General features: G+C 51.2%; 1 protein-coding gene across 7 annotated transcripts in view; it reads left to right on the top strand.

Annotated features, from left to right (window-relative positions):
• LOC123749340 (serine-rich adhesin for platelets) overlaps window positions 1-23,926 on the top strand; it is a 159,867-nt gene that overhangs the window by 73,351 nt on the left and 62,590 nt on the right. For 5 of the 7 annotated variants that reach the window (XM_069304600.1, XM_069304601.1, XM_069304603.1 and 2 more), the window contains one exon: window positions 3,174-3,425. In XM_069304600.1, the coding sequence (XP_069160701.1) occupies window positions 3,174-3,425 (252 nt within the window). Of the gene's footprint in view, window positions 1-3,173; window positions 3,426-12,234; window positions 12,870-23,926 lie in introns of those variants that run through there. The other 2 variants (XM_069304605.1, XM_069304604.1) reach the window with 2 other exon arrangements.

Below are 23,926 nucleotides of genomic sequence, written 5' to 3'. Positions count from 1 at the left end.
CGCAAAGCCTTCCCCAAAATAGAATATTCAGAATGTAAATCGAAAGGATGTTTACAATAGTGTACCTTAAAATTCCAGCTCATGATTTCGTTTTCTACTAATAAAAAAAACGTATGTTTTAAGGGTAACAAAAGAAAATGACTTTTGCTTCGTAATGGATGTATGAACGGTGTTTCTTTTTATTCCAGTAACTGAGTTATGCATTTTGTGTTTGTTTTATACTTGATTTTGTATCACAATAACCAATGTATCATTGTAAAATTTATTGCCCTTTAACATAAAAATTTGGGAATTTTTAAGAACTTGGTATACGGAGAGAAAAGGAGATTAAATGCAAAAATATAATGTTCAAATATATATATATATATATATATATATATATATATATATATATATATATATATATATATATATATATATATATATATATATATATATATATATACTGTATATATACACAGTGAGGTGTATATACCTCCCGCTTAACGGTGTATATACAATGAGAGTTGACTTTAGTCATGCATAATGTTCAGGGTAAAAATATACTTGCTGATTGATCAGTAAGCTAGTTGTCCCAGTACTCACCTATAGTTGCACTTGCAGGGGTGGAGCTTCGGCTCTTGGGTCCCGCCTCTCAACCGTCAATCTACTGATGTACAGATCCCTGAGCCTACTGGGCTCCAACTTGCCATTAACCCACTATAACTTGCCACTGAAGAACAGTGGAGGAGTAATTGTCTGTGACTCAAAGTCAGCTCTTCAAACACTTAAAACCCCAACATGCTAAATAGACACCAGGAATGTTGCAACATCCATTATAAACAACATTAATAATGCAAAGAGCAAGAGTCTCAGTCTCATTTGTATGGATACCATCTCACACAGGTGTTGTCCAGCATGACGACACAGGCGAGGCAGCTAAAACTGCGTGTGATAAGCCTGAAATTGAGTTGGATATTGGGCATTCCAATCTCTGCTGTCAAAGCCGCAGTATTTCAGGAAATAAGGGAAGACAGAAGAGCAGTCACTGACACACAAAGGCTAGAAAGCACGAGTATAAAGAGCCATGACATTATTTAGAACTGAGAATTATATGTCCGGGCAGCATAAAACATCTGCTAGACAGTGTGGCGTTGTTATTGTCAGATTTAGGCTGGGATATCGACATTTATGGCAGGTGGCTGCAGGTAATGAATTCTCCCAATGGTGAACAATGAATGAATGAATCCTCCCAATGGTGAATCCTCCCAGTGAATCCTCCCAATGGTGAATCCTCCCAGTGAATCCTCCCAATGGTGAATCCTCCCAATGGTGAACATTCCAATTGTTAACTATGTCAACAAGAGCTGGGACATACTCTCCAACACTATATCTGTAATTGGCCTGTTATAAGTGACTTCAGACCTAACGGTATGAGGTACTTTGAGCTTTCTAACTACTTCATACACTCACGAATATTAGAAGATAATCTTGTGCTCTACCCAGATGTTGCTAGTGGGGGCGGATAGATTAGACTCAGTACATTCTCCTAGTTATGGCTAGTTTGTGATCTACACTGTGTAATCCTTCATATGGAGTAAGGCAGCAGCACATTGCTGTGTCTACCTAAGCATGTCAGTAACAAAAACACGGTTGCAAAGTTGAATGTGAAGTTGGGCAGGAAGTGTGACAGGATATATTGCAAACTGGTTAGCCCTTGGTGCTAACCGGAAGTGACGTCACGACACTTGCGAGTATTACTACTGTATCATTACACTGTTGTTCGTCCCTGGAGATAGACCATCAGCTGTCCCCTAGAACTACACACACTCACGCACACACACACTCACGCACACACACACTCACGCACTCACGCACTCACACATACACACATACACACATACACACATACACACATACACACACACACACATACACACATACACACACACACACACACACACACACACACACACACACACACACACACACACACACACACACACACACACACACACACACACACACACACACGCCCACATAAAGAGAATAACGTCTGCGGCATATGCGAGGCTGGCTAACATCAGAACGGCGTTCAGGAACCTGTGTAAGGAATCATTCAGAATCTTGTACACCACATATGTAAGACCAATCCTGGAGTATGCGGCCCCAGCATGGAGCCCGTACCTTGTCAAGCACAAGACGAAGCTGGAAAAAGTCCAAAGGTATGCTACTAGACTAGTCCCAGAACTAAGAGGCATGAGTTATGAGGAAAGGCTGCGGGAAATGCACCTCACGACACTGGAAGACAGAAGAGTAAGGGGGGACATGATCACAACCTACAAAATCCTCAGGGGAATCGACCGGGTAAACAAGGATGAACTATTCAACACTGGTGGGACGCGAACAAGGGGACACAGGTGGAAGCTGAGTACCCAAATGAGCCACAGAGACGTTAGAAAGAACTTTTTCAGTGTCAGAGTAGTTAGTAAATGGAATGCATTAGGAAGTGATGTGGTGGAGGCTGACTCCATACACAGTTTCAAATGTAGATATGATAGAGCCCAATAGGCTCAGGAATCTGTACACCAGTTGATTGACGGTTGAGAGGCGGGACCAAAGAGCCAGAGCTCAACCCCCGCAAGCACAATTAGGTGAGTACACACACACACACACACACACACACACACACACACACACACACACACACACACACACACACACACACACACACACACCTGTTGATTGACGATTGAGAGACGGGACCAAAGAGCCAGTGCTCAAGCCCCGCAAACACAACTACGTGAATACACACACACACACACATCTAGTAAAGGGCTTAATCTAATGATGTTTTCGCTGGTATTCTTCCTTCCCTAATAGAGTTCATCCTTATAATGTGTTCTCCCGTATATTGTATCTTCCCCCTAGTACTGTCTCCCCTCATGTCAAAGTTTCTCCCAAGTAATGTACCTCCTTATAACCTATCTTGCCCCCTACCAGTACGAATGTGATCCCCCTTAATTTAACCTCTCTCCCTGATGATGTTTGTCTCATACTAACGGATTTGCCACCCCATAATAATGGGTTTGTTTCTTAATTACGAGTAGTCCAGCTTCGCCATATAATCCACAGCAGCTCTCTCTCTCTCTCTCTCTCCCCCACCTCGTCTACGACCGCCACCACTACCACAGTCGCCTCAAGACGGAGCTGTCGTGGCTGCGTCGTCGCGGGGCGGTGCGAGTGGACGAGAACGAAGGTCGGTCGTCCGCGACGACGATGGTGGCGGGAACGACGAGGACGTGCGGGCGGTGTCGTGTGGAGCTGGGGCTCATCATCAACCGCGGGGCGGTGTGTAGGGCGTGCAGGCAGAGGGTGTGTAAACAGTGCCGCCACTTCAACGCCAACGGCAGTGACTGGGTGTGTCTGGTCTGCCACAAGCACATGTGAGTACCTTTGTAAACTTGTCTCTCTTCGCCCCGTCTTGGATTTTGATTGTCGTGTTATTGTGGTTTTTCTCCTCGACAGGTGTGTATTAACTTGAGGGAGGTGAGATTTGGGAGTTTAGAGTGATGTAGGATGTCCGTGCTGGAGGAGCAGGGAGCGGACTGAACGCTCTTCGTCTCGTAGCTCTAACTGCTCTAACTCGTAGCTCTTCGTCCGCTGTGGTTTGTCTGGTCCGGAGGTTGGAAACGTGCGCCCCGCGTCATGCACGTAGAAAGCTGATATAATCTTACCGATCTAGGAGCATGGGAAGCGTATCGGAGTCATCTCTGCGGAGAATAGGTCTGGGTGAAGTGTCTTGAGTACTATCCGTCTAGACCGTGTGTCCTATCAGCTGGGCGGAGGGCAGACGGCGCTACTCCCATTGTGGATGGTCCTTTAGGAATTGTGAGGCAATGTAAGGTTCTTCTTTGGGAGTTTTTTGGGGGGTGTTTGGGGGGAGAAGAAAGCAAGTTCCGTCTTGGGTGCTCATTTAGGGATCATAGGAAGGAATACTTTATTGACATCTTTCTACTTGAACGTTCTCAGTAAAGAGATTCGAGAAGTCTTCCTGAAATCATCTGGGCGTATTATGTCCTCAAAGGCGCCCACTTGTCAATAGGATTGATGGTGTGAGATACCTGACAGTTGGAACAATTGTCGTCTTGGGGTAAATGTGATCATATTGATAGGTTGTCTAAAGTAAAGTTGTTTAACATTCCTTGACGTTATTAAGGAGTTACTCTCACAAAGAGGCGTCTTGTTGACAAGCATTATATATCTTGTGGAAATCAGATGTACTCACCTAGTGTGTGTTACATGAGCTGCCTGTCCAGACGGACTGTGGTCCAGGCCAGCCCCTCAAGCTGTACATGTAAAATTGTATAAAATACATATTTATAAAAATACACTTTCTCGAGTTTGTATAAATATAAACAGTTTTGCATTAATATATAAAGTTTTAACATTTACTATTACTACCATTGTTAATATTTGGACTGCCGTTGTCATTACTGCTGCTGATACAGGCCAGGACTAACTAACGGACTAACTAACTAACTAACTAACCTCCAGGTAACTAACCTGTTTAGTTAGTACTTATAGTAACAATGAGGACCATAGTACATATATGACATAATGGACAATTACATAGTAGATATCGGAGTAGATAGTGTATATATATCACGTTTTTGTCTTGTTTCTATTATAATTCTAAAGGGCATGACGAAAAGTGAAACAGAATATACTTTAACCTATACTAACTTGCCCTAGGCCTATCAGAGGCAATCTTAGAAAAAGTTAGGTTTGGTTGTTGTCTTCGTTCTTCTCGTCCTCTTTGTAAAATAAATAGTGTAGAGTGGACACTCTTGGGATATTACATTGATTCTGTGTACTATCTATCTGTCTGTCTGTCTGTATAGTAGGTATAAGTAGAGTCGGTATATGGTAGAGTAAGGTTTACTTCAGTGTAAGGTTTACAGTGCTTAAGCCATGTGTGTGGTAGCCTTCAGCGAAGTCTTGGTTCCTGGTGTGTGGTGTTGTGTGGGTGCTTGAAGGGCTGGTGTCCCAGCCCGGCCTCCTAAACTGTCCTACTAATGTGACCGGGCAACAAGGCATTTTATCCTAATCCTAACCTACCAGAAGACCCAATCCTAACCACCCTCCTGGTAGGTTAGGATTCCTAATATCCTATTATCCTAACCTACCAGAGGACCCCAAACTAAAAACGGGACAGTATGTCAATTTCGCGAGCCGTTTCTGCCATTTTCTAGACCGACGAGTTTTGGTCTGGGGTAAAATGTACGTCAAAATGCGACGTTCTATTAGGAGTAGTAACTTCCTTTGTGTGGAAGTGGTGTGGTATAGGACTCCAGAATATAGGCTTCTATATTCTGGAGGCTTATGGCAGCAATTTGGAGACCAAATCTCCCCCCACAGATGATCCCCGGACATCATGTTTTGGGCTGCCAATTGCTTCTTGAACTAACGATAGAAAAATAGTGAGGTCCTGATGTTTTGGTCCCCCGGTAAAGGTGGCTAGTTTATTGAAACATCACCCCTGCCCCCCTCCCCCACTACTATCCACCTATCCACATCCCAGCCCCTCATCCAGCCCCGAGCTCCACGTCCTGTGTGGGGGGGCGACAGTGCAAAAAGAGGTGTAGAGATGCCCACAAGGGAGGCAGGCAGGAGGGACTTCCTTGCTCGCCTTGTTGTCATGTTTCCGGTCTGTGGCGTAATGTTGTGGAGGGAGTGGTTCATGGGGGGGGGGGTGTTATCTTGAGGTTATTTTGAGATGATTTCGGGGCTTTTTTTTTTAGTGTCCCCGCGGTCCGGTCCTCGACCAGGCCTCCACCCCCAGGAAGCAGCCCGTGACAGCTGACTGACACCCAGGTACCTATTTTACTGCTAGGTAACAGGGGCATAGGGTGAAAGAAACTCTGCCCATTGTTTCTCGCCGGCGCTTGGGATCGAACCCAGGACCACAGGATCACAAGTCCAGCGTGCTGTCCGCTCGGCCGACCGGCTCCCTACACTTTCCATGGAAAGATGGGGGATAGCAGAGAGACTGCATCTCTGCAGACTGAGACTCTAAGACTCTGACTGAGGCTGAGACTCTGACTGAGACTGAGACTCTAAGACTCTGACTGAGGCTGAGACTCTGACTGAGACTGAGACTCTAAGACTCTGACTGAGGTTGAGACTCTGCAGAGAGACTGCAGTTATCATTGTGTTCATTGCTGTCTTCTTTTATGTGCTAGCCATATGCTGTCTTGTGCCTACTAATTTTTGTTAAACTACCATTCAAGCTGTCAATGCAATCAATCTGAGCTACCTATGTGCTTTAATATACCTACAAATTTCTTTCATCTTTTATTTTTTTTCTTGCTATGTACCTGTTACCATTTTTATAAATTTTGCTATTGTTTACCTACTTAAAATTTTCTTAGATTAAGGACCTGCCCGAAACGCTGCGCGTACTAGTGGCTTTACAAGAATGTAATTACTATGCTATGTATCCTCACAATCCCAATGTACCTTCTTGTATATATATATATATATATATATATATATATATATATATATATATATATATATATATATATATATATATATATATATATATATAAATATATAAATAAATTTAGAGGAGGCTCAGTGTAGCATGTCTGTCTGGCTATCTAACACCGCCAGCTCAGGGCCGTTATCCTACCCCAGCTCATCTCACGCCTCACCCAAGACTCAAGTACTTAATGAGCATAGTATTAGTATCCATCATAATAAAGGCAATGAATGGAGGAGTAACTGTCATGTAAGGGGGAAGGGACTGGAGTAGGGGGGGAGGGGGAGCGGATGGCGGGAAATGCCAGGAATGTCCAGGGCGCCAGACGGTATTCTGGGAAATTTCACCTGGAAGGATGGGAACCCTGGTGGGTACACCTCCCCCTTCGTCGGCTCGTGTTTGTACTCCAGCATTTCCTACAGGAGGTTAATTTGCGGCTGTGTTGTGATGGTCTGTGTAGGTTATCATGAGGTTATAGCTTGGTTACGTTAGTTATCGTTAGGTTAGGTTAGGTTTGGTTAGGTTAGGTTAGTTTAGGTTGGGTTAGGTTAGTTTAGGTTGGGTTAGGTTGGGTTAGGTTAGGTTAGGTTGGGTTGGGTTAGGTTGGGTTAGGTTGGGTTAAGTTAGGTTAGGTTAGGTTGGGTTAGGTTAGGTTAGGTTAGGTTAGGTTAGTTTAGGTTGGGTTAGGTTAGGTTGGGTTAGGTTGGGTTAGTTTAGGTTGGGTTAGGTTGGGTTAGGTTAGATTAGGTTAGGTTAGGTTGGGTTAGGTTAGGTTAGTTTAGGTTGGGTTAGATTGGGTTAGGTTAGGTTAGGTTGGGTTGGGTTAGGTTGGGTTAGGTTAGGTTAGGTTAGTTTAGGTTGGGTTAGGTTAGGTTGGCTTAGGTTAGGTTATGTTAGGTTGGGTTAGGTTGGGTTAGGTTAGGTTAGGTTGGGTTAGGTTAGGTTAGCTACACCCCCCGACTCTCCCCCATCACCCCCCACCGGCTGGGCTAACATTAACCCAGTGTCCTCCCGCAGTCCATTGATGGCGTAGGTACAGAAGTCATTGATGACGTAGATACAATGATGGTGGTATAGAAGGTGTTGATGTTGTAATATCCGTGTGCTGTAGGAACAGTGCTGGTACCCGGCCGTGCCCTGGTGGAGGGAGGGTACCCGGCCGTGCCCTGGTGGAGGGAGGGGTACCTGGCCGTGCCCTGGTGGAGGGAGGTACCTGGCCGTGCACTGGTGGAGGGAGGGTACCTGGCCGTGCCCTGGTGGAGGGAGGGTACCTGGCCGTGCCCTGGTGGAGGGAGGGTACCTGGCCGTGCCCTGGTGGAGGGTGGGGTACCAGGCTGTGCCCTGGTGGAGGGAGGGTACCTGGCCGTGCCCTGGTGGAGGGTGGGGTACCTGGCCGTGCCCTGGTGGAGGGAGGGTACCTGGCCGTGCCCTGGTAGAGGGAGGGTACCTGGCCGTGCCCTGGTGGAGGGTGGGGTACCAGGCCGTGCCCTGGTGGAGGGAGGGTACCAGGCCGTGCCCTGGTGGAGGGTGGGGTACCAGGCCGTGCCCTGGTGGAGGGTGGGGTACCAGGCCGTGCCCTGGTGGAGGGTGGGGTACCAGGCCGTGCCCTGGTGGAGGGAGGGTACCAGGCCGTGCCCTGGTGGAGGGTGGGGTACCAGGCCGTGCCCTGGTGGAGGGAGGGTACCAGGCCGTGCCCTGGTGGAGGGAGGGTACCAGGCCGTGCCCTGGTGGAGGGAGGGTGGGGTACCAGGCCGTGCCCTGGTGGAGGGTGGGGTACCAGGCCGTGCCCTGGTGGAGGGAGGGTACCAGGCCGTGCCCTGGTGGAGGGTGGGGTACCAGGCCGTGCCCTGGTGGAGGGTGGGGTACCAGGCCGTGCCCTGGTGGAGGGAGGGGTACCAGGCCGTGCCCTGGTGGAGGGAGGGTACCAGGCCGTGCCCTGGTGGAGGGAGGGGTACCAGGCCGTGCCCTGGTGGAGGGTGGGGTACCAGGCCGTGCCCTGGTGGAGGGAGGGTACCAGGCCGTGCCCTGGTGGAGGGAGGGTACCAGGCCGTGCCCTGGTGGAGGGAGGGTACCAGGCCGTGCCCTGGTGGAGGGAGGGTACCAGGCCGTGCCCTGGTGGAGGGAGGGTACCAGGCCGTGCCCTGGTGGAGGGAGGGTACCAGGCCGTGCCCTGGTGGAGGGAGGGTACCAGGCCGTGCCCTGGTGGAGGGTGAGTCATGGTGGGGCTTCCCTACAGGGCTGCTGGAGTGCAGGAGACTGGTGGAGGAGAGAAGCGCCACCACCACCCCCTACCCCCCAACTCTCCCCCACTCCACCCCCCCCCCCCCCACCTTACACTTCCCACTCCCACGCAAGCTCATCACACTCCATCCCTCATGGATAGACGCTCATCCCTCATCCATCCATCATTCACTTGAGATCTCGACTCTTTCATCAAGTAAGCTGTAAGGTAAATAGAGCTGTTGCAAGCGTGGGCTGTTGCACGGTCACCTCTGGCAACAACAACAACAACAACATGGGCAGCGCTCCCCGGCACCCAGTGTTACGCTCCCCACCCCTTTGCCAGACGTAGGAGCGGCCCAGTACCCTGCTGCCGGCCGTATGGGTATATCGTTGATGTTTTCTGTGTACGGAGTATGGCTTTAATGGAAGGGGTTTATATCTGATATCAACCCCCAGATATCATATCTTTCTACCTGATCCTTGAAGGATTTCATCTACAATTTAGTACCGTGTGTCTGGCATCCTGTGCCTTCTGCGATTAAGTTAAACTCTAGTAGCCATATGTGAGCGCGCGCATCGTGTCTCCTACTCACATATACCTAATAGGTATATATAAGCTCGCTGGAGGATCCTGTCCTGATTGAGCATTGAAATCTCTGAGTGTATTTACGCTCCCTTCCCTTATATATATATATATATATATATATATATATATATATATATATATATATATATATATATATATATATATATATATATATATATATATACATATATATATATATATATATATATATATACATATATATATATATATATATATATATATATATATATACATATATATATATATATATATATATATATATATATACATATATATATATATATATATATATATATATATATATATATATATATATATATAACCCCGCCCTTCCCAAAGTGTCCTCTCACCCCTTTAGTGTTTGACCAATGACAGAAAAGCTGTTTGATGTTGTGAGACACCCACACCTTACCCTCCCTCTCTCCCCTCCCTCCCTCTCTCTCCGCTCCCTCCCTCTCTCCCCTCCCTCCCTTCCACCGGGCGGGCGACATATAAGGTCAACAGGGGCCAAAGGGCAGATCACATAATGATTTCACTTTGGGTCGAGTGTCCTGCGCTGTGGGGCGAGTGACCTGCGCTGTGGGGCGAGTGACCTGCGCTGTGGGGCGAGTGTCCTGCGCAGTGGGTCGAGTGACTTGCCGTTCATGGTGATAGTGACCGGCTAGTTGAGGTACCCGCCCACCTCTCTTCCAAGAGCACCCCGCCCCCCTTGGATTCCTTCCCCCCCCCCTCCCCCCTCCCCCCTCCCCCCCTACCCCCTCCCCCCTACCCCCTCCCCCCTACCCCCTCCCCCCTACCCCCTCCCCCCTCCCCCCCTACCCCCCCCCTCCCCCCTCCCCCCTACCCCCCCCCCCCCTCCCCCCTCCCCCCCCTCTCCTCGTGTGTTGCTTCGCTATAAAAGATGTCAGTGATGGTGTATGTGGGCTACGGGCTCACCGTAGCCCGTGGCAGTATTCATCTATGGACATCCACATATGGTGAAACACATGTGAAGAACCTCTCACACACTCACAGCTCCCTGACAAGAGGGAGCCAGCTTAGCTTAGCTGCCAACACCCACACATGGTGTCAGCAAGGCGGACAGCCCGCCTGCTTTCATACCTCTCACTGTATTTCCCACTTCTATACTTCCCTTCACCTATGCCTCTCCTTCCTCTTTACTCAAAAAAAAAAAAAAAAAAAGCCCGTGCTACTTGGATACTTTGTTCTGAGTAGCTAAATCTAAGACAACAACATTCACATTGCGCCACACATCCACGGTTTACCCTCCCCCTTTGCCTTCCCTTCCCCCCCCCCTTTCCCTTGTCCAGTCCCCCTCCCTCTCCACGTCCCAGGGGGGGGCGGTACACACCAGCATTAATTCAGGTCAGGCGGTGGTTAAGGTGGCCGCGTAACGAGGTGTGTGTAGGGATGGGCGGGAGTTGCTCGTTAGCACATATGTATTCCGGCCGCACACCCTCACGCCCCGGCAGGCACAGTCCCGCGACCCAGATTTTGACCCTCACACCCAGACCTTGAATTGGTCCTCCTCAGTCCACGGAAGTCGTCGCCGTTGTCCACAAGAGGTCACCCGGTCTTTAGGTCACGTGTGATTACCTCCTCCAATTGGTGGTGACATATCTGACGAAGTAGTTACAAACTACTTCGGGTAGTAGTTGGGTAGTTTGGTGTCGCGTAGTAGTCCGTCCAGTCCGTCTCTTCATAGCCTGGACGGTAGAGCGACGGTCTCGCTTCTTGCGGGTCGGAGTTCAATCCCCCGACCGTCCAAGTGGTTAGGCACCATTCCTTTCCTCCCTTCGTCCCATCCCAAATCCTTATCCTCATATCCATTCCAAGTGCTGTATGGTCGTAATGGCTTAGCAGTTTCTCCTGATAATTACCTTGACCTTGCTCGTGTTGTTGTTCTTGTTTCTGCTGTATTTAGTCTGGCTGTTGTTGTTATTGCTGCAGCTGCTGTTATTAATACTGCTTTATCATCCCTCTCTGTTTTCCTTAGTCCCGCTCCTACCTCTATTGCTTAATAATAATAATAATAATAATAATAATATTAATAATAATAATAATAAGACGAAGTCAGTAACATATAAAATTATATATTGGTGCCTTACCAGACGTGAGGACAATGGGTTGAGGTCTGATTCTCTCTCTCTCTCTCTCTCTCTCTCTCTCTCTCTCTCTCTCTCTCTCTCTCTCTCTCTCTCTCTCTCTCTCTCTCTCTCTCTCTCTCTCTCTCTCTCTCTCTCTCTATCTCTCACTCTCTCACTCTCTCTCTCTCTCTCTCTCTCTCTCTCTCTCTCTCTCTCTCTCTCTCTCTCTCTCTCTCTCTCTCTCTCTCTCTCTCTCTCTCTCTCTCTCTCTCTCTCTCTCTCGCATCACATTTTCTTTACTTTTTCCACTGCCACCACACCACCACCACCACCACACCACACCACCACACCACCACCACCACCACCACCACACCACTACCACACCACTACCACACCCACCACTACACCACCACACCACCACCACCACCACACCACTACCACACCCACCACTACACCACCACACCACCACCACCACCACCACCACCACCACCACCACCACACCACTACCACACCCACCACTACACCACCACACCACCACACCACCACCACCACCACACCACTACCACACCCACCACTACACCACCACACCACCACCACCACCACCACCACCACCACCACCACCACCACACCACCACCACACCACCACCACACCACCACCACACCACCACCACCACCATCACCACATCACCACCACATCACCACCACCACCACCACCACCACACCACCACCACACCACCACCACCACACCACCACCACCACACGGGCATGAGAGAAGACAGTAGAGCGCGGGACTCTGTGGAAGCAGGAGGGTGCCGGCGCGTCTCGCCTGGATACACCTACACCCAGCTGCCCGGCCTCACCCGCGACACCCACACCAGGATATACACCCACACCCGCACCTCCCCTCGCCTCGGGAGCCACTACACACCCGCCCCTACACCTCCCGCCGGTAGTGTACATACACAGTGTGGGGAGGAAATAGTTTTATAGAGTGTGCAAGTGCTTGCATGCTGGCCAGCTAACCCAAGTTCTCCTCCTCCTCCCCCTCTCTCTCTCTCTCTCCCTCGCCCCTCCAGACGCCTCCAACCGAGATTCGCCTTCTGCTCAGAAAAGATAGTAACATAAGACTTGAAAGAAAAGATAGTGTTGAGTTAGGCAAGTGTTGCTAGGAAACCTGTGTGTGTCACCATTCACGGTTGTGTAGTGATAGTGTGTGTTGATAGAGGCGAGTGTTGCGTGTGTTACAGGGGGGCAGGAGGTGTTCCCCGGGAGTGTTGTGTTGTGTTGCATCAGGGGAGGCGCGGGGGTGTTGCCGGGTGTAGACGTGTTGCTACTGATATATACACACACACGAAGCCCAGGACTTCACGTCGGGAGGTGTGCTAGGAGATGAGGAGCCCGGAGATGAGGATGCTGCCAGACCAATGTTAGTATGGTATACTGGGTATACTGGGTATACTGTTCTTGTCTTACCTTCACACACTTTGATATTGACCATGGCTCATTGTGGCTTGGTCTGAGCTAAGGGCCATAGTGGCATTTGATACTATGGTGGTTAGTGGTGCTATATGTTATCTACGGTGGTGTTGGGTGGTGGTGTTATACCACGCCCACACCAGCGCCCACACACCAGCGCCCACACCAGTGCCTACACACCAGCGCCCACACCAGCGCCCACACCAGCGCCCACACACCAGCGCCCACACCAGTGCCTACACACCAGCGCCCACACCAGCGCCCACACCAGCGCCCACACACCAGCGCCCACACCAGTGCCTACACACCAGCGCCCACACCAGCGCCCACACACCAGCGCCCACACACCAGCGCCCACACACCAGCGCCCACACACCAGCGCCCACACCAGCGCCCACACCAGCGCCCACACCAGCGCCCACACCAGCGCCCACACCAGCGCCCACACACCAGCGCCCACACCAGCGCCCACACCAGCGCCCACACACCAGCGCCCACACCAGCGCCCACACCAGCGCCCACACCAGCGCCCACACCAGCGCCCACACCAGCGCCCACACACCAGCGCCCACACCAGCGCCCACATCAGCGCCCACACACCAGCGCCCACACCAGCGCCCACACCAGCGCCCACACCAGCGCCCACACACCAGCGCCCACGCACCAGCGCCCACACACCAGCGCCCACACACCAGCGCCCACACCAGCGCCCACACCAGCGCCCACACCAGTGCCTACACACCAGCGCCCACACCAGCGCCCACACCAGCGCCCACACACCAGCGCCCACACCAGTGCCTACACACCAGCGCCCACACCAGCGCCCACACACCAGCGCCCACACACCAGCGCCCACACACCAGCGCCCACACCAGCGCCCACACCAGCGCCCACACCAGCGCCCACACCAGCGCCCACACCAGCGCCCACACACCAGCGCCCACACCAGCGCCCACACCAGCGCCCACACACCAGCGCCCACACCAGCGCCCACACCAGCGCCCACACCAGCGCCCACACCAGCGCCCACACCAGCGCCCACACACCAGCGCCCACACCAGCGCCCACACCAGCGCCCACACACCAGCGCCCACACCAGCGCCCACACCAGCGCCCACACCAGCGCCCACACACCAGCGCCCACGCACCAGCGCCCACACACCAGCGCCCACACACCAGCGCCCACACACCAGCGCCCACACACCAGCGCCCACACCAGCGCCCACACACCAGCGCCCACACACCAGCGCCCACACACCAGCGCCCACACCAGCGCCCACACACCAGCGCCCACACACCAGCGCCCACACACAAGCGCCCACACCAGCGCCCACACACCAGCGCCCACACCAGCGCCCACACCAGCGCCCACACCAGCGCCCACACACCAGCGCCCACACACCAGCGTCCACACCAGCGCCCACACCAGCGCCCACACCAGCGCCCACACACCAGCGCCCACACACCAGCGCCCACACCAGCGCCCACACACCAGCGCCCACACACCAGCGCCCACACCAGCGCCCACACACCAGCACCCACACCAGCGCCCACACCAGCGCCCACACACCAGCACCCACACACCAGCGCCCACACCAGCGCCCACACACCAGCACCCACACCAGCGCCCACACACCAGCGCCCACACACCAGCGCCCACACCAGTGCCCACACACCGGCACCCACACCAGCGCCCACACACCAGCACCCACACCAGCGCCCACACCAGCGCCCACACCAGTGCCCACACACCAGCGCCCACACACCAGCGCCCACACCTGCGCCCACACACCAGCGCCCACACACCAGCGCCCACACACCAGCGCCCACACACCAGCGCCCACACACCAGCGCCCACACCAGCGCCCACACACCAGCGCCCACACACCAGAGCCCACACCAGTGCCCACACACCAGCGCCCACACACCAGCGCCCACACCAGCGCCCACACACCAGCGCCCACACACCAGCGCCCACACACCAGCGCCCACACACCAGCGCCCACACCAGCGCCCACACACCAGAGCCCACACCAGTGCCCACACACCAGCGCCCACACACCAGCGCCCACACACCAGCGCCCACACACCAGCGCCCACACACCAGCGCCCACACACCAGCGCCCACACACCAGCGCCCACACACCAGCGCCCACCAAACTTGACAACACTTGTCACTTGCTAGACACTACACCCACCACTCCACAACCACACCCACCACCACACCCACCACCACCACCACCACCACCACCACCACCACACCACACCCACCACCACACTCCCCAGCACCACACCCACCACCACACCCCCACCACCACACCCCCACCACCACACACCCCCCACCACACACCCCCCACCACCACACCCCCACCACCACACCCCCCTTACCACCACACCCCCCCCAGCACCACACCCCCCCCAGCACCACACCCCCCCCAGCACCACACCCCCCCACCACCACACACCCCCCACCACCACACCCCCCACCACCACACCCCCCACCACCACACCCCCCACCACCCCCCCCCACCACCACACCCCCCCCCACCACCACACCCCCACCACCACACCCCCCCACCACCACACCCCCCACCACAACACCCCCCCCCCACTACCACACCCCCCCACTACCACACCCCCCCCCACTACCACACCCCCTCACTACCACACACCCCCCACCACCACACACCCCCACCACCACACCCCCACCACCCCCCCCCCACCACCACACCCCCCACCACCACACCCCCCACCACCACACCCCCCCCCCACTACCACACCCCCCCACTACCACACCCCCCCACCACCACACCCCCCCCACCCCCCCCCCCCCACCACCACACCCCCCACTACCACACCCCCCCACCACCACACCCCCACCCCCCACTACCACACCCCCCCACCACCACACCCCCACCACCACACTCCCCCCAATATTATTTATAATTAACAAACTTTCAGATCAACTTCCGGGGAGAATTGTAATTATTTCACCTGATAACTTATAGAGCTCCGGGAGAACATTATAACTTATAACTCCTTTGTATCATATTCTTAACATTATGACTTATTATTCTTAACTCTTCGGGTTGATGCCTTACTGATGTCTAAACTGTGAGAATTATTGGGCACATTCAAGTACTTTAAGTACCATCAACTGCCCGTTGACTCAAGACATTCTCCAATGATAATAGTACCTTTATCACTTATAGATAAAACGTACATAAGACGACTGTTCTACTAAATTATTATTATTATTATTATTATTATTATTATTATTATTATTATTATTAGTATTGTTTTTATTATTATAGTATCACCATTATTATATTTACCAGTATGAAAAACGCGAATCAAAACGCTGGAACCGAACCTAACCTAACCTCTGGATCACACATAGAAAACGTGAATATTTGTGAGCAGCTGTTGATGGTTAGGTTAGGTTGTTCATGGGTAGGGTACACTTTGTACGGGAGGTTGTCCGGATGGTTGAGGTTGTCCGGATGTGCGAGATACCTGGTTGATGGGGTTCTGGGAGTTCTTCTACTCCCCAAGCCCGCCCCGAGGCCAGGCTCGACTTGGAGAGTTTGGTACATCTCTCCTGTATGTCTGTGGCCAGGTATATCTCTCCTGTATGTCTATGGCCAGGTATATCTCTCCTGTATGTCAGTGGCCAGGTATATCTCTCCTGTATGTCTGTGGCCAGGTATATCTCTCCTGTATGTCAGTGGCCAGGTATATCTCTCCTGTATGTCTGTGGCCAGGTATATCTCCTGTATGTCTGTGCCAGGTATATCTGTGCTCGAGGCTGGAGGACAGCCTGGAGGGTCAGTACTGGTGTATGACGGACTCTTGGCCCTGTGACGGGAGTGTTCAGGTGTCTGTGGAACATTGTGGTGGGTCCCGGGTGTCTTTATGTCTGGTCTGTGGTCATAGCTGTGTGTGTTGGTTGTTCGGTGAATTGGTTGATAGAATTGATAGAATTGGTTGATGTGTGATGGGGGGGGTTATAGCGTGCATCGTATTGGCTAACTCGTGTGCAATTTCATTGTAGTGTATTGAACACTATGCTGGTGCTCATTGTACGGATACGTCATATCCTCTAGAAAGGTGTTTGTGGGGAAGCTGTAGGCAGTTATGGACTAGCTCCTTGTATGTTTCGTGGGTGGTATACAGTGGCTTGACTTGCCCTTCTGGAGTGGCTACCCGACCACTTGAACTGATCGGTAGAGCGACGACCTCGCCTCTTGCTGGGGACGGCGTTCGATCTCTGAGGCTGCAGGTGTGGCTGGCCACTCTTCCCACCTCCCTTTCCTCGTATCCTTGCCAAGAGTTATGTAGTCACTCTGGCTCACCGCTCTCTTCTGATACCTGATCTTCCGGAGTGTGTGTGTGAGGCCAAGTGTTATGTAGTCACTCTGGCTCACCGCTCTCTTCTGATACCTGATCTTCCGGAGTGTGTGTGTGAGGCCAAGTGTTATGTAGTCACTCTGGCTCACCGCTCTCTTCTGATACCTGATCTTCCGGAGTGTGTGTGTGAGGCCAAGTGTTATGTAGTCACTCTGGCTCACCGCTCTCTTCTGATACCTGATCTTCCGGAGTGTGTGTGTGAGGCCAAGTGTTATGTAGTCACTCTGGCTCAGCGCTCTCTTCTGATACCTGATCTTCCGGAGTGTGTGTGTGAGGCCAAGTGTTATGTAGTCACTCTGGCTCACCGCTCTCTTCTGATACCTGATCTTCCGGAGTGTGTGTGTGAGGCCAAGTGTTATGTAGTCACTCTGGCTCACCGCTCTCTTCTGATACCTGATCTTCCGGAGTGTGTGTGTGAGGCCAAGTGTTATGTAGTCACTCTGGCTCACCGCTCTCTTCTGATACTTGATCTTCCGGAGTGTGTGTGTGAGGCCAAGTGTTATGTTGTCACTCTGGCTCAGCGCTCTCTTCTGATACCTGATCTTCCGGAGTGTGTGTGTGAGGCCAAGTGTTATGTAGTCACTCTGGCTCACCGCTCTCTTCTGATACCTGATCTTCCGGAGTGTGTGTGTGTGTGTGTATTGTGTAGTCTGACAGCGGGTGGTGAGGCTAGTGTAGGGAGTGTTCGGTACACAGTATATACACTTCTGCTATTGAGAGCTGGTTGGGTAGTCGCCATCTCTGTCATCTCTTTCTTCCACTTCTGTTACTAGACACTTTTCCTCCCCCCCCCTCCCGCACTTTTCCTCCCTCTATCTCCCCCTCCCCATGAATCCCCTTACCCTTCCCCCTTCCCCACTCCTCTCACCCTCCTAGGCTCACAGATGAACGTTATATGACCGCCTCTGTGGTCTCTGGATCTTATACAGTGCTGTTACACTTGTGTAACACTTCAGTAGTCTGTGGTTGATTATTTTATCCAACGTCTCCAGTGAGGAAATTGGTGTGTAGTTTCCTGTTATCGGCAGTGAGGGAGAGTGGCGGTGTTGGAGTTGGCGGGGGAAGAGTCAGGATGCCTGGTCGACGACCGGGCCGCGGGGACACTAAGCCCCGGAAGCACCTCAAGGCAAGGCACCTCAAGGTATGGCAGAGCTGCCTTTAATGTTGACGGTATAGTGATGAGTTGTGATGACAACGGAAGCGTTGTCACTATAGGTTTATTGTGGTTATGACTTGTCTACTTCTTAGGAATTTAATTGTGTTTTGGAGATCTTCAGTGGTTATGTGGTTCATAAGGTGGCACTCATTGTGGGTGTTGTTAAGGTCTGGTGGCACTCATTGTGGGTGTTGTTAAGGTCTGGTGGCACTCATTGTGAGTGTTGTTAAGGTCTGGTGGCACTCATTGTGAGTGTTGTTAAGGTCTGGTGGCACTCATTGTGGGTGTTGTTAAGGTCTGGTGGCACTCATTGTGGGTGTTGTTAAGGTCTGGTGGCACTCATTGTGAGTGTTGTTAAGGTCTGGTGGCACTCATTGTGAGTGTTGTTAAGGTCTGGTGGCACTCATTGTGAGTGTTGTTAAGGTCTGGTGGCACTCATTGTGAGTGTTGTTAAGGTCTGGTGGCACTCATTGTGGGTGTTGTTAAGGTCTGGTGGCACTCATTGTGGGTGTTGTTAAGGTCTGGTGGCACTCATTGTGAGTGTTGTTAAGGTCTGGTGGCACTCATTGTGAGTGTTGTTAAGGTCTGGTGGCACTCATTGTGAGTGTTGTTAAGGTCTGGTGGCACTCATTGTGAGTGTTGTTAAGGTCTGGTGGCACTCATTGTTGGTGTTGTTAAGGTCTGGTGGCACTCATTGTGAGTGTTGTTATGGTCTGGTGGCACTCATTGTGAGTGTTGTTAAGGTCTGGTGGCACTCATTGTGAGTGTTGTTAAGGTCTGGTGGCACTCATTGTGAGTGTTGTTAAGGTCTGGTGGCACTCATTGTGGGTGTTGTTAAGGTCTGGTGGCACTCATTGTGAGTGTTGTTAAGGTCTGGTGGCACTCATTGTGAGTGTTGTTAAGGTCTGGTGGCACTCATTGTGAGTGTTGTTAAGGTCTGGTGGCACTCATTGTGAGTGTTGTTAAGTTCTGGTGGCACTCATTGTGAGTGTTGTTAAGGTCTGGTGGCACTCATTGTGTGTTTTGTTAAGGTCTGGTGGCACTCATTGTGAGTGTTGTTAAGGTCTGGTGGCACTCATTGTGTGTTTTGTTAAGGTCTGGTGGCACTCATTGTGAGTGTTGTTAAGGTCTGGTGGCACTCATTGTGTGTGTTGTTAAGGTCTGGTGGCACTCATTGTGAGTGTTGTTAAGGTCTGGTGGCACTCATTGTGAGTGTTGTTAAGGTCTGGTGGCACTCATTGTGAGTGTTGTTAAGGTCTGGTGGCACTCATTGTGTGTGTTGTTAAGGTCTGGTGGCACTCATTGTGAGTGTTGTTAAGGTCTGGTGGCACTCATTGTGAGTGTTGTTAAGGTCTGGTGGCACTCATTGTGTGTGTTGTTAAGGTCTGGTGGCACTCATTGTGTGTGTTGTTAAGGTCTGGTGGCACTCATTGTGTGTGTTGTTAAGGTCTGGTGGCACTCATTGTGAGTGTTGTTGATGCTCCCAGCATGTGTCCTGGGTCGAGGCTCCCAGCATGTGTCCTGGGTTGAGGCTCCCAGCACATGTCCTGGGTTGAGGCTCCCAGCATGTGTTCTGGGTTGAGGCTCCCAGCATGTGTCCTGGGTTAAGGCTCCCAGCATGTGTCCTGGGTTGAGGCTCCCAGCACATGTCCTGGGTTGAGGCTCCCAGCATGTGTTCTGGGTTGAGGCTCCCAGCATGTGTCCTGGGTTGAGGCTCCCAGCATGTGTTCTGGGTTGAGGCTCCCAGCATGTGTCCTGGGTTGAGGCTCCCAGCATGTGTCCTGGGTTGAGGCTCCCAGCATGTGTCCTGGGTTGAGGCTCCCAGCATGTGTCCTGGGTTGAGGCTCCCAGCATGTGTCCTGGGTTGAGGCTCCCAGCATGTGTCCTGGGTTGAGGCTCCCAGCATGTGTCCTGGGTTGAGGCTCCCAGCATGTGTCCTGGGTTGAGGCTCCCAGCATGTGTCCTGGGTTGAGGCTCCCAGCATGTGTCCTGGGTCGAAGCTCCCAGCAAAGGGTTGATGTATTGGAGCTTTAGACACACCTGAAAGTTCATGTATTGAACATGTTGATAAACAACAACATTATTCTTAGCTAGTCACTTGTGCAAGTCTGGGCCCCACAGGGATTTATATTTCTGGTGATTTATATAGTATATATATGGCTTCTTGCGGGGTGTTTCTCCCTGGTCCAAGAGCTGTTTGGTATTCAGGTGTGTTGCTTGAGGGTGATGTCGGCCTCGGGAAGGTTTGGGGACGTCTTCTGGTAAAGACTGATGAGATTTTTGTCGGTTTGGAGTTAAATTAGCCAGAAAGTTTTCCTGGAAATTATCTTAGGATTTTGTGGGTGTGGGGGGGGAGGGGGGGGGGAGGGGGGGGGAGGGGGGGGGGAGAGAGGTTTGTGGGAGTTGTAATAGGTGCTCTGTGGCTCTTTTGGTCGGCGGTGCTCGCGTGGGGACTGATGGGGTTGGGTTTCTTCTTCATTTTGTATGTTTCTTTAGGTGTTGTAAGTGAGTGTTAGGTCGGGGTGAAGTGTGTGTGTGGGTGTGTAGGGGAGGTGTTGGGGTGCGGTGCCCTGACGGTATTGTTGTGTATTGTGAGTATTGTTGGTGGTGGATGACAGTGTTCCACCCCTCACCTGTGTCAACACACACACACACACACACACACACACACACACACACACACACACACACACACACACACACACACACACACACACACACACACACACACACACACACACACACACACACACACACACACACACACACACACACTACTGGAAAACTGGAAAAGGTTCAAAGGTTTGCCACCAGACTAGTACCCGAGTTGAGAGGTATGAGCTACGAGGAGAAACTACGGGAATTAAACCTCACTTCGCTGGAAGACAGAAGAGTTAGGGGGGACATGATCACCACATTCAAGATTCTGAAGGGAATTGATAGGGTAGATAAAGACAGTCTATTTAACACAAGGAGAACACGCACAAGGGGACACAGGTGGAAACTGAGTGCCCAAATGAGCCACAGAGATATTAGAAAGACCTTTTTTAGTGTCAGAGTGGTTGACAAATGGATTGCATTAGGAGGTGATGTGGTGGAGGCTGACTCCATACCAGTTTCAAGTGTAGATATGATAGAGCCCAATAGGCTCAGGAATCTGTACACCTGTTGATTGACGGTTGAGAGGCGGGACCAAAGAGCCAGAGCTCAACGTCCGCAAACACAACTTGGTGAATACAACTAGGTGAGTACACACACACACAACACACACAACACCAGAAAGTAGAGAGAGATACCAGAGAACCAGGAACGAGTATGTTAGTGCGAGAAGAGCAGCTGAGAAAAGGTATGAAAATGATATAGCTAATAAAGCCAAGACCGAACCAAAGCTACTACACAGTCACATCAGGAGGAAGACAACAGTGAAAGAACAGGTGATGAAACTTAGGGTGGGCGAGGACAGGTACACAGAGAATGACAAAGAGGTGTGTGAAGAATTCAACAAAAGGTTCCAGGAGGTCTTTACAATAGAACAGGGAGAAATCACGGCGCTAGGAGAGGTGGCAGCAAACCAGGAGACCTTGGATAGGTTCGAAATTACAAGAGATGAGGTCAAGAAGCACCTATTGGAGCTGGATGTGAGAAAAGCTGTTGGGCTGGACGGAATCTCACCATGGGTATTGAAAAAGTGAGCAGGAGCACTTTGCTTGCCACTCTCCATAGTGTATAGTAGGTCACTGGAAACGGGGGACCTACCAGAAATAAGGAAGACTGCTAATGTAGTACCAATATACAAAAAGGGTGACAGACAAGAGGCACTGAACAGTGTCAGTGTCCTTAACTTGTATACCATGCAAGGTGATGGAGAAGATTGTGAGAAAAAAACTGGTAACACATCTGGAGAGAAGAGACTTCGTGACAACCCATCAACATGGGCTCAGGGAGTGTAAATCTTGCCTTACAGGCTTGATAGAATTCTACGATCAGGTGACAAAGATTAAGCAAGAAAGAGAAGGATGGGCGGACTGCATTTTTTTGGACTGTCGGACAGCCTTTGACACAGTACCCCATAAAAGGTTGATGCATAAGCTGGAGAAACAGGCAGGCATAACTGGTAGGGCGCTCCAGTGGATAAGGGAGTACCTAAGCAATAGGAAGCAGAGAGTTACAGTGAGGGGTGACACCTCAGAATGGCGTGAAGTCACCAGTGGAGTCCCACAGGGCTTTGTACTCGGACCAATCCTGTTTCTGATATACGTAAATGATATCCCAGAGGGTATAGACTCATTCCTCTTAATGTTTGCTGACGACGCCAAAATTATGAGACGGATTAAGACAGAGGAGGACAGCTTGAGGCTTCAAGAAGACCTGGACAAGCTGCAGGAATGGTCGAACAAATGATTGTTAGAGTTTAACTCAAGCAAATGTAATGTAATGAAGATAGGGGTAGGAAGCAAGAGACCAGATACAAGGTATCATTTGGGAGATGAAATACTTAAAGAGTCAGAGAGAGAGAAAGACCTGGAGGTTGATATCACGCCAGACCTGTCCCCTGAAGCTCATATCAAGAGGATAACATCAGCGGAATATGCCAGGTTGGCTAACATAAGAACGGCCTTTAGAAACTTGTGTAAGGAATCTTTCAGAACATTATATACCACATATGTCAGACCAATCCTGAAGTATGCGGCTCCAGCATGGAGTCCATATCTAGTCAAGCATAAGACTAAACTGGAAAAGGTTCAAAGGTTTGCCACCAGACTAGTACCCGAGCTGAGAGGTATGAGCTACGAGGAGAGACTACGGGAATTAAACCTCACTTCGCTGGAAGACAGAAGAGTTAAGGGGGACATGATCACCACATTCAAGATTCTCAAGGGAATCGACAGGGTAGATAAAGACAGGCTATTTAACTCAAGGGGAACACGCACAAGGGGACACAGGTGGAAACTGAGTGCCAAAATGAGCCACAGAGATATTAGAAAGAACTTTTTTAGTGTCAGCGTGGTTGGCAAATGGAATGCATTAGGAAGTGATGTGGTGGAGGCTGACTCCATACACAGTTTCAAGTGTAGATATGATAGAGCCCAATAGGCTCAGGAACCTGTACACCTGTTGATTGACGGTTGAGAGGCGGGACCAAAGAGCCAGAGCCCAACCCCCGCAAGCACAACTAGGTGAACTAGGTGAATACAACCCTCTCTGTGTTACACCCACAAGCACAGCCCATATTTAGTGCAGGTTATTGCCATGTTGTGGAGGTCAATGTTTTCTCCCATGCATCCAACATTACCTAGAGTCTAAAAATACAATATGGGAGAGGGGGGCGGGGAGGGGGGACTGGTAGATGTGGTGGGTGTGTGTGTGTGTGTGTGTGTGTGTGTGTATGTGTGTGTGTGTGTGTGTGTGTGTGTGTGTGTGTGTGTGTGTGTGTGTGTGTG

The sequence above is a fragment of the Procambarus clarkii genome, chromosome 52 (genome assembly GCF_040958095.1).
Source record: "Procambarus clarkii isolate CNS0578487 chromosome 52, FALCON_Pclarkii_2.0, whole genome shotgun sequence".
In the NCBI taxonomy this organism is placed as follows: Eukaryota; Metazoa; Arthropoda; class Malacostraca; order Decapoda; family Cambaridae; genus Procambarus; species Procambarus clarkii.
This window is presented reverse-complemented; position numbering and strand designations above follow the sequence as displayed.